The sequence below is a fragment of the Drosophila obscura genome, unplaced genomic scaffold, assembly GCF_018151105.1.
Source record: "Drosophila obscura isolate BZ-5 IFL unplaced genomic scaffold, ASM1815110v1 contig_187, whole genome shotgun sequence".
Taxonomy (NCBI): Eukaryota; Metazoa; Arthropoda; class Insecta; order Diptera; family Drosophilidae; genus Drosophila; species Drosophila obscura.
Window position 1 is genome coordinate 147,233 of NW_024542775.1, and position 12,041 is coordinate 159,273.

Below are 12,041 nucleotides of genomic sequence, written 5' to 3' on the forward strand. Positions count from 1 at the left end.
TAGTGTCTGATGTCGGATAATACATATATAGTATGTTCTTTTATCTTCAGTTTTGGCCGGATTTGAATGTTTGTTCAAAAGAGAACAGAGTCTCGCTGGATAGAAACAAACCATTAAACAAACAACCCGACGGACATATACAATTTAAGTAAGTAAAATATTTAAATTTGTATAGGTTTCACTTGAGAGACTACTGAGCCTGTCTTACTACTGCCAGTAAAAAAAAAGGGGAAACCAGGTGTATTGCAAATAATCTCCCATTAATATTCCCTTGCCACTATTGTAGCGTTCTTTTGCACAAACCCAACATAACTATCTTGTTCTAGAATTTAAAACCGATTTACATATACATATTTATTAAGGATCTAATCAATAATTTTCAGCGTAGGACAAAACGAATTCCTTTGTTACACTTTAGGTTCTTCAATCAATTATTTTTTTGCCAATTCAGCCGAGAGCCAATCTAGCCCTTCATATAGTCCATGACCTTGTGTGGCGCAAGTAGCTTGAATAAACCACTGGAAAAAACAAGTGTTAATACTATTCACATGCTAAAAAAAAATAATATATATACGTGGCGGTTTCTTAGTTGGTTCAGCCGCAACTTGTCTGTGAGCTCCGCGGCAGTCATGGCATTCGGTAGATCTTGTTTATTAGCAAAAACTAACAGCACAGCATCCTTAAGCTCATCTTCTTGGAGCTAGAATGGAAATAGTGTTAGTGTATAAAACTATTGAACATTTTATAAGGATACGTAAATACCATATTCTGAAGTTCCTTTTCAGCTTCATTGATGCGATCACGGTCGTTCGAGTCCACAACAAAAATTAAACCCTGCGTATTTTGAAAGTAATGGCGCCACAAAGGTCGAATTTTATCTTGACCACCAACATCCCAAACAGTAAAACATATGTTTTTATATTCCACGGTTTCTACATTGAAACCGATGGTAGGAATGGTTGTCACAATTTCTCCCAGCTTTAGTTTGTAAAGTATGGTCGTCTTTCCAGCTGCATCTAAGCCAACTGCGTTCGGAAACATCGTTTAGTGCACATAATTATTCCAAAATCACATAAAAACACAGTTTAGATGGTATATATGACTGTCATGACTATTTGTAGCATAGAGCCACCGCCTAAAACAATTCACACCGTTTATAACATACCCATTAGAATACGCATTTGCTTTTTTCCAAAAAGACGTGTCAAAAGACTAGATATAGTTAAACCCATCTTGTTTATTTTTTGCTGAAGCAGCGATTAATTTTGTACTAAGAAGTAAAGAGGAAGTCGTTCTTTTTTCTATTTCAATTGACGTGTAAGCAATTCATTCGATTAGTGTAGCAGTGAACTGTCAAAAAAAAAATATATACATCTACTTAAAATACTAAAAGTTATTCGGTATTTTCTATTTGTATATTAAAGCCTAGTACTCAGATCGAAAAACGTTTGCTAGGAAACAGATGTCATATATTTTTCGAGCGACCAGTGGTGTGACCAGAGGTGTGCACTGCATTCCGAACGGTTACACTGCTCAGACCGCTGCTTGGTTTTGTTTAAAGTTAACAAAATGCACTTCTTCGGCTGGGGCCGCTCTTCCCCAGGCATATCCTGGGCTCCCCAATATTTTATTGGCAAGGTAATGTGTCTGACTATCAGCAGAAGCAGATGGCGACGCCTCCCGTGCCGACCACCGTGAAGACAAACTATTTTGAAAGCAATATTTGTTTTATATTTATGAAAATTAATGAAAATATAATATAATATCCATAAAATTGTCCTTTATATATATGCTGCATTAATTAGATTCTATTTGTCTTCATTATTAAAATATTTCATTTGGGGTTTTTGTTCTCTAATTGCAATGTTTGCTTCGTGTTTGCTGGCAAAAGATATCAAACTGATATCTTTTTCGAGGTTGGTCGAAACATACCAAAAAAAAAAAGCAAATACTTCTGATACTTTTCCAGTATATACCGACCTTTTTGTTTTTTGATCTGAGTACTTCCTTCCGTACAGAGCCTAGAAAACAGTTTTTGCCGGTTTCATACGAATATCAACCCTGATTCTGTTCGCGAGGTCCTTTTTCGGATCTGAGTACTCGGCTTTAATAGGCTCTGCACACTGAGCCGGGAACGGTGGAAATTTTTGAAAGATGTGAAACACCGATTCACACCGATTCAAACAGTTGAATGAGCATAAAATAACAAAGATTTTTGCGGAAAATGATATTGTTTATTAAGAAAGAATGGAAAATAATTTGGTAATCGTCTTTGCTGTCGTTCAACAGCAACATATTTCTTGGCACCAGCTAATAATCTTGTTACAAATGAATTAATGAGTCAAAAATTAATGAATTCGGCGAGGTGGGGATATATGAATTAAATTTTCGATTCCAGCCGCCAACATGGGCCATCTCCATATAAACATGGGAATTCTTCCGAGGTCCCTGCAATGGCTGTAAAATTCATAACGCATGGTAATACAAAAAAATATATCCAATCATATTTTCTCCTTCTTCAAATGTTATTTATTCTAAAAGAAAAAATTTGAAAAAGCTGATGGGGTGTGTTGTGTTGTTGTTTTTGCCCATTTTCCTGTCTGTCACTGTCTTTTCAAAATGCCAACAGGCCACCATTCACCATCCATATCGTTAATATTGTCTGAACGTTGATATGCAATGACTGCACCATCAAGTGGCCCATGCGACACCAAGCCGAAGCCTGTTACGAGCGGAACCCAGGCAGAAACGCAGCCCTCCTCCCGCCCAACCGACCGAGGGGTGCTGCCGCATGACGCGCGACGCGTGTTACCGAACCGATCGGGAGCATGCAGGAAAGATAGGTGTTAGACTAAAATTTGAGGACAATTAGAGCTAAACACAACTCAAAGAGCTAAACATGCAAAGATAGCTAAAAAAATATAACTAAATACGGGAAAGGTATGTTAGTATTAGTGATTTAAGAAGAGGAATGGAATTAGTAATGGATATTATATGGTAGAGGGAATTGAAGTCCGAGCATAGGACCCTAAATGGTTCATGCAAGGAATAATTTGATCTACAAAGCGGAAGGAACAAAGGAATAAAGTTTCTAGTAGATATAATAGGAACCGTAAAGTTTATGCGGCTCAACAAGTCAGGGCCATCTACGTCACCCTTGATCAGGTTGTGCATACAAATCACCCCAAGCATTTTTCTACGACTAACTAATGTTGGAAGGTTTATTAAAAGCAATCTACGAGGGTAAGATGGCAGTCTCACACCTGCATCCCAGTTAAGGCCATACAGAGCAAAAAGTAAAAAGTTTTTCTGGACTGATTCTATACGGTCCTGGTGTACTTTGTACTGGGGGCACCATACACAAGAGCCGTACTCTAAAATCGGACGAAAAAGCGAGATATAGAGAGTCTTCGCTATATAGGGGTCGTCAAATTCCTTTGACCACCTCTTTATAAACCCAAAAACGCCCATGGCCTTATTTACCATGGTAGAAATGTGTTCAGAAAACTTAAACTTGGGGTCTAGTTTAATACCAATATCATCAACCAAGGTAATTCTCTCAAGAGAACCACCGCAGAGGCTATAAGGATCCAAAAAGGGGCTGGAGCGATGAAAAGTCATTACTTTGCATTTCGAGGCATTTAGGTGTAATATATTTGCACAACACCATGACTGAAAGTTATTTAGATCGGATTGCAGGCAAGAGTGAAAAGAAATGTCCTTATACTGGACGCAGAGTTTAACATCATCCGCATACATGAGTACTCGAGAGTTTTTTAATTGAAGGCAGGTCATTAATAAAGAGTGTGTGAATAGTAGGGGGCCTAGATGGCTGCCCTGTGGTACTCCAGAAGAAACCTTAACAGGTGAAGAGGTGGAGTTTTTGAAGAGGACTCTTTGAGACCTAGAACGAAGGTAGCTAGAAATCCATCTTCAAAGATTACCCTAAAATGTCTAGTGATCGGTAAGGTTTTGTCTTTCCAAAAATTTCCCAGTTATTCCACCATCCATATGGGATGTTCCTAATTCGCGCGTTTCTGTGTGGTATTTTTTCGATCATTTTCAAATGCAACAATAAATATTTGACATTCAAAACAAAAAATCGGAATTCACTACGAAAATGTAAACAAACACATCAGTGATTTCAAAACAGATATCCATCATCATCCATGTCCAGTAATATTAGATTGTGCAAGAATATATTTTGATGCTGAATCACATTCACAACTATTTCAATATTATTAATATACATTTAAATTATAAAAGTAATTTTCCGCCGCACCAAATTTTGTGCATCAGCTATTTTTCATGGATGGTGGATGGTGCCAGTGGGAATCGGAGTTACACATCTGTCAAAAATTCCCACCGTTCCTCATAGATGTGCTGTGTGGAACGTGAAGACGTACCCATATTGCACATGTTCGCGCTGCACAATTACCACCTCAAATTCGACCAGTAGACTTACCATTACGCAATAGCCTACCAAGATCTTCGCTGTGTTGATATAGGTTCATTCTTTGTCGTATGTCAGCATTTCAATGCATTAAAGTTTCAATCGGAAACGCCCGGCCTATGCTGCGCTAGTTGAAAGGTAAAATTGTCCATTTTGACTCATCCGCCAGTGCCATTGTATTCGTTTCTCTATAGAAGCACAATCCAATCAAAACATTTCCTGGCGAATACACAAAAATATAACGAAAGTTTTTAAATGACGTCATTTGGAGCCGAAGTTGCTGATCAACCCGGCTACAATCCGAGCTATAAGGTAATGGCATCATCATGAACAACTCTCATATTTATTTTTTTTCAAAATTGCTTTAAAAAATTCAGATTCACCAACGAGCGGGCGCTTTGTTACCACCATCAAACGAAGATCATAAGTTCCTTCAGATCTATTTCGTTTAAGATTAAGCAATAGAACTATATAAGCGTTGTGCAATTTTTACTGACAGTAAACGTTTTAATCAGTCGAAGTTACGATCAGAAGACTACATCCATGACGTACGTGCGGAATGCTTCTATCTTCGCTTGCTTTTGGTAGACATAAGAGGCCCTACAAACTTCGCTTCCTTGCGTAGTGTGGAGTGTGTGCTTTTCGGGATGCTTGCCAGCGTTTGAATTTGCTCGAAAACGATGCACATTGGGACTCAACGCTCGCCGATGCTACTGATTCTGCGCCAGCAAATCAAATTCGTACATTGGTTAGGTTAGGTTAATAGGGCTGCTCGACCGAAGTCGAGGTCACTCGGAGGCAAGTCTGCCCATTGTGATGCCCACACTCGTCACGGGATATTGTCCGGTGCCTAGGAAGGTTTCGCGAACCATCCCGTGGCTTCTATAAAGAGCACCGTTTCTCTAGAGGCATGTTTGCCAGGCTGTCCAGGTCTTCGTAGAAGGCGCCGCCGAGTATTCGGTGATGATGATGTCTCGTAGTGGCCTCCGTTTGTCCCTGACTGTGCCCGCCATTGGCTTAGCCGATCCACACTAGTCCGCACTCTCGTTGCCCGAGGTGTCGTTTTGACCCGGAACCCACGTAAGTGTGATTGAGTGCGCGCTGATCTGGTTTAGTGCGACCACCGTATTACGTATGAGTCTGCTTGTGGTCTTGCACGATACAAGGCATATATCTCCGCCTGGAATACACTGCACCAGTCTGTTAGTCTTAGGGATATGTTGGTTGCTAGTTCCTCAGAGAAGATTCCATCTCCTGTTTCTTCGGCCTTCTTTGACCCGTCGGTGAAAATGGAGAGCTCGTTCTCCCTGTCCGGTATGTGTCCTTTAAAGTTTCTTTTCCATGAGAACTCTGAAACATAGTACTCCACCCGGCCGTTCCACTTTCCTCCTCACGGAGTATAGTGGCGTGACCATTAGGCGATGGCTTGAAGAACTGGAGGTCTGGTTCCAGGCCTAGCATGGTGTCCAGAGCTGCCTGTGGGGTAGATTTGAGAGATCCAGTGACCCCGAGGCATGCTGTTCGTTGGACTCTACGGAGGTTCGATAGGTGGGATTTGGCTGTAAGCCCCATGTTCGTCCAAAAGCCTTCCTAGAGGTGTAGAAAACTCGGGAATGGCAGCTTTTCTTCCTTTCCTCTGTGTTTCTCTTCCAGGAGAGATTGGAGTCAAGAATGACACCAAAATACTTGGCTTCGCTCGATAGCTCGAGTGTCGTCTATCGTCGTCTACCAATTGCTGGTAGTTTGAATCTCGGTATCTTATATCTTCGTGAGAACAGAACAGCACCAGTTCTGTTTGTTGAGGATTGACCCCAAACCGTTCTGGCGTGCCCAGCTGTCGGTAGTGCACAGTGCAGATTCAAGAAGGTCACTGATTGTGGGCAGCAATTTACCTGTTACCAGTATTATTGATCATCCGCATAGGCGGTAACCTTAATGCATGCCTGAAATCGTCGTCTTTGTGGCAGCATGTCAAGAAGTTGGAGTTCACCACAAACGTGAAAGTAGAGTTGCAGAACAAGCCATCGGCTACTGACAACTGCTGGCGCCTGGCAATGGCCAAATTCCTGTTGATTTTTCGACTGGATTAATATCGTTCCCGTAAAACTTTTGCGAGTTTACATCGTCGAAGGAGGATGTGTTAAGTGTTCCCCGGCACTGCACAAAATTATAAAAATCATGATTGGATTAGTGTTCGGGCAATAATAGCAGCGAAAAATAACGATGTCGATCGCTTGAATTCCATTATTCGAGATAAAATCGCTGGAGAGCTGCATTCATACAAATCCGTCGACAGCGTGACCGACGAGGATGAAGCGACAAACCATCCCACGGAATTTTTAAACTGAATTGAAGGTGGGATCGATCATAATATTGTTGCGGAATCTGAATCATTCGAAATTGTGCAACGGTACGCGGTTGTCCGTCAAGAAACTGATGAACAATATGATTCAAGAGACGATCATCAATGGGCAAATTTAAGGAGAGGTAGTCCTTATCCCATGAATTCCGATTATTCCAACTAATCTTCTATTCCAATTCAAGAAGATTCAGATCCCCGTTCGATTGGCTTTTGCGATGACAATCAATAAATCGCAAAACTCACAAAAATAAAGAAAGATAACATTTTGATCTCTTCATTCTGCTTTTATTTTGTATTTTACTTATTGCTTTGTGCACTTTGCAATATTTATTGATCTAGATTGTGATAATGGTGACATTAGACTTTGCCAACTGACTAGCTGCAAAAATAGAGATAGCCTTAAGGGAAATGCTTGCAATCAGAGCTAGAGAGTCCAGTTTGCTCCCCAGTTAAGGTAGGAGCAGCGTTGCGCAAAAAATCTCGAATGTTGTATTTTTCAGAAATCCTAGCTTTGCTAGAACAAGGCGCCATTATTGGCCACACTTAATTTGATATCCATGATTTTCCAATTCTTCCCCTGTAATTTTTGGTTTTTTGACATACGATACTTTCGTGAAATGCCTTAATGACATCAGGCGGTCACAAAAATGTCGTATGATAATAATACAATCAGTTTCAAGTACTTTATTTATTGATTTTATGTATATTTTAACCTTTTTGCACAATCATAAATTTTTAGCTCCAAAATTTGTATATTTGATCGACAAGTTTTTGTTGTTATTAGTGGTGATAGTTACGCTGATAGGCAGAAAAGTGCAAAAATGTGCTGTTAAGCGCAAAAGCAATCGAATATATCGAATAGACGCACATGAATCAGAGATCGACGCAACCTATGTAAAAAAAACTGCGTCTCCGGCAAGACGCAAAGAAGCATGACGCAGCCCCAATGTAAACAGCATATTAGTCTAAAAATCCCCTAGATCAGACCAGACGCGACCCTGTCATTTGCAGCAGCGGATTCATCAGCTTTCGCCAACCGCATTCTTTCTAATCAGAGCTAGTCTTATGGTTTCCATCCAAAATCCATTTCTGAAATGCGCAGTGGAATGCTGAGATGGAAAATCTCTCTGTACACATTTGGCATGATAATATTGCGGCCACTTTTGAGGACCTATCTCAGGCTGAGTTTGACTCGGTCCGACCATGATTCTTCTACAAGAAATATATATTCGCAATACTGTAGGAATACTGTAAGAAATATATATATAAAACCAGCGGACCCGGCGAACTCCAGATTGATAATAAAAAAAATTTAGTTAAAATTTCAATATTAGAAATTTTATAGAGAAACGAATACAATGACTCTGGCGGATGAGTCAAAATGGGTAATTTTACCTTCCCACTAGCGCAGCATTGGCTGGGCGTTTTTGATTGAAACTTCAATGCATTGAAATGCTGACATACGACAGACAATGAACCGATATCAACACAGCGAAGATCTTGGTAGGCTATTGCGTAATGGTAAGTCTACTGGTCGAATTTGAGGTGGTAATTGTGCAGCGCGAACATGTGCCATATGGGTACTGTTCGGCTAAGCGCCGGCCCATGGCAGCACAATGAGCAAAGATATGTAACATCTCTTAAAAGTAACGTCTCTCTTTATTACTGTTTTGTTTGCTTTGCTTATGCTCTGTCTGGTGCTTTGCTCTCTGTCGGCGTTCGACAGCCGCTGTGGTGGAGGCTCGTCAGAGAAAGCAGAAGACACTTCAGATTCGATCATCTCCGTAGTTAAACGTTTTGCTGTTTGGCACAGTGACCTGCCTGCCACATAGTTCTAAACTAAACCTTACATAAATCTAACAACTTCAACAGTCTTGAACCGGCCCCCGCGTCTTCAATCGACCCATCGTTAACTCTCGTTATCAAATCCGCACACCTTTCGCTAGTTTTGGATAAAACATATATATTAACTTAAGTACAATAAACTGTGAATACATTAACTGAACAATCATCGCCTTTTTAATAATATCGCAATACAACGCTACTGAAGAAGCTCAGTAGCTCAACATTTGGTGACCCCGACGTGATAGAAACATAAACTTGTTAAATTTTATCACAAAAAACATAACATTTTCGTTGGATAAATTGGCTTTGAACCACGGTTTTTTCGGTTTGTCGTATGTGCACAAGCAACAGAAACGGTTCTCGCGTCATCTGCTTTGCGGTCTGCTTGCTTGCTGCTGTTTCGTTTCGGTTTGTGGTCGCTTCGTTCAACGAGCACCATAATGCCCTGGAGAGGATTGATCTCGATGAGATTGGCAGTCCCTTGAGGGAGGAGTTTGACGAATGCGTGGTCATGCTGGAAATTCGTATGAAGCGCGAGTTGAACAAGCGGCAGCCCACAATGCTCCCATGCTCAACAATGCGGACGGATCATGTTGGAGAGGCCCCAGCTACAGTCATAGTGCAGAGTCGGCCTCGCCTGCCGGAATTAAAGCTTCCCGAATTCAGCGGGGGCTACGCGAAATATGCTGCGTTTTGGGGCATGTTTGCCTCCATAATTGACAAGGATTCTGACCTAACGAATGTGGAGAAGCTGCAGCACCTACGATCCTGCCTGAAAGGACCTGCTCTAGACACAATCTCTTCGCTAGAATTCAGCCACGCCAGCTATCCCATCGCCCTAGACCTTCTTAATAAACGATTCAATAACAAGCGTTTAATATTTCAGGCACATGTCACCGACATTTTGGGTGTGCAGCGTATTGAGACCTCGTCTGTGTCCCAGCTCCGGTCATTGTCAGATACTGTAAATGCCAATCTGCGGGCCTTGCAGAGTATGGGGACAAAGGACCAGATAGCTGACTGCATTCTGATACATATCCTGCTACAGAAAGTGGACAGCGCCACACAAGCCAAGTGGGAGGAATGCTCGTCAATGGATAGCATACCCACAAGCCAGCAATTTACCGCTTTTCTGGAGCAGAGATGCCAGAGGTTGGAGACTCAGGAGCACGCTAAGGAAATGTACACTAATAGCAATCGGAAACACTGCCTAGTTGCAACTACCTTCAAGCCGATTGCCTGCGCGCTCTGCGGCGACACCGGACATTCGATATATCGATGTTCTCAATTCAGCAACCTTTCTCCTCGACTTCGGCTCCAGGAAGCTAATAAGCTATCCCTATGCACCAACTGCCTCCGATCAGGCCATCAGCAAGGTGAATGTCGGTCACGATCCTGCCGAGTATGTGGTGCTAAGCATAACACACTACTTCATTCCGAGTCTTCGTCCTACACTTCTCAAGCCATTCTGCCTCAACTCGTCAAATCAACATCGACTCTACGAATTCCCGCGATACCCTCTGTCGCTGAACATGCCGTAACATCGTCAGCCACGTCGCTCTTGGCCCAGAGTCATCGACGGGACGCTGTGATTTTGCCCACTGCCATAATCAGCGTAAGGAGTCGCTCCGGGATGTTGATTCCTTGCCGTGCCCTGCTCGATTCTGGATCGCAGGTGCATTTCGTCACTTCTCGTCTGGCTCAACAGTTGCAGCTACAGAAGAAAGAGTCGGAAGTTTCCGTTTCTGGTCTAGGCGATTCGTGTGCCATATCCGAAGGATGCTGCGTCGATATCCAACTGGAATCATACGCGTCCAACTATGCCGCGACCATTACGGCACTTATTGCTCCAACCATTACGGGTAACCAACCCAACGGTATCCACGACATTAATCGCTGGAACATGCCCTCCAACATACCTCTGGCGGATCAGAAGTTTCACCAGCCCCAGCCAGTTGATATTCTGATTGGAGCGGCTCTGTTCTTCGAGCTTCTATGCCCTGGCAATATCAAGTTGGGAACTGGACTGCCACGTCTTCAGGAGACCAAACTGGGATGGATAGTTGCAGGAGAGGTTTCTCCGTCTCTCAAGGCAGCTCCACTTTTTGCTTCTCTATTTTCAGGTAGCTCATCTGAAGTGGCCCCTCGCTCGACCCAGCATAGGGTCAGAAATAAAGTCCGGAGTAGCGGTACTGAAGACGGTGCTGAAGACAACAACAGTGCTGCAAAATAAGGACGTTAAAGATCCGCGCTCTTCAACGGGGGGAGTATGTTCGGCTAAGCGCCGGCCCATGGCAGCACAATGAGCAAAGAGACCATATGTAACATCTCTTAAAAGTAACGTCTCTCTTTATTACTGTTTTGTTTGCTTTGCTTATGCTCTGTCTGGTGCTTTGCTCTCTGTCGGCGTTCGACAGCCGCTGTGGTGGAGGCTCGTCAGAGAAAGCAGAAGACACTTCAGATTCGATCATCTCCGTAGTTAAACGTTTTGCTGTTTGGCACAGTGACCTGCCTGCCACATAGTTCTAAACTAAACCTTACATAAATCTAACAACTTCAACAGTCTTGAACCGGCCCCCGCGTCTTCAATCGACCCATCGTTAACTCTCGTTATCAAATCCGCACACCTTTCGCTAGTTTTGGATAAAACATATATATTAACTTAAGTACAATAAACTGTGAATACATTAACTGAACAATCATCGCCTTTTTAATAATATCGCAATACAACGCTACTGAAGAAGCTCAGTAGCTCAACAGGTACGTCTTCACGTTCCACACAGCACATCTATGAGGAACGGTGGGAATTTTTGACAGATGTGAAACTCCGATTCCCACTGGCACCATCCACCATCCATGAAAAATAGCTGATGCACAAAATTTGGTGCGACGGAAAATTACTTTTATAATTTAAATGTATATTAATAATATTGAAATGGTTGTGATTGTGATTCAGCACCAAAATATATTCTTGCACAATCTAATATTTTGGGTGAAAGATGTACCTAACAAGTAATTGTATCGTAATTGTAATTGTATTTTGTATCGACTTTGAGGTCTTTTTTAAGTACAGAACAGTCGAAAGGCTGTCAGTCAATAGCGTGTGCAATATCCTGCATGAGTTTTGCAGAGCATTCATAAAAGAATTCCCAGAGGATAGTCCACAAACAGAGCTTTTGTGCCTGATATAATTCTGACATATCAGATGTTTCGTCGTTTTTTTTTTCTGCGAAATATGAACGGCAAAATCTTACGGACCATTCCCGAAATGGATGATGGATGGTCGCCTGTGGGAATAGGCTATTAAATTAATAAGGACATTCCGATTACTCTGTTCACGACGTATACGTCGTCCAATGTTTGATCGTCTAATAGGAGGCA

The 12,041-nt window shown here is 42.0% G+C and overlaps 1 protein-coding gene across 1 annotated transcript; it reads right to left on the reverse strand.

The window, feature by feature from the left end:
• Positions 1-339: 339 nt before the first annotated feature.
• LOC111070753 (ADP-ribosylation factor 2) lies at positions 340-1,342 on the reverse strand. The gene is made up of 4 exons (XM_022361581.2): positions 1,166-1,342; positions 763-1,025; positions 575-700; positions 340-518 (listed from the first exon to the last, which is right to left on the reverse strand). The coding sequence occupies exons 1-4, from the start codon at positions 1,230-1,232 to the stop codon at positions 432-434; spliced, it is 543 nt and encodes a 180-aa protein (XP_022217273.1). The 5' UTR covers positions 1,233-1,342; the 3' UTR covers positions 340-431.
• Positions 1,343-12,041: the final 10,699 nt, after the last annotated feature.

Bases quoted from the DNA above. Each gene is read 5' to 3' on its own strand.
- LOC111070753 (XM_022361581.2), bottom strand. From the start codon at position 1,232: ATGGGTTTAACTATATCTAGTCTTTTGACACGTCTTTTTGGAAAAAAG. The intron at 701-762 runs GTATTTACGTAT...TTTCCATTCTAG, and splicing joins AAAAGGAACTTCAGAATATG to CTCCAAGAAGATGAGCTTAA. The intron at 519-574 runs GTATATATATTA...TGTTTTTTCCAG, and splicing joins ACCAACTAAGAAACCGCCAC to TGGTTTATTCAAGCTACTTG.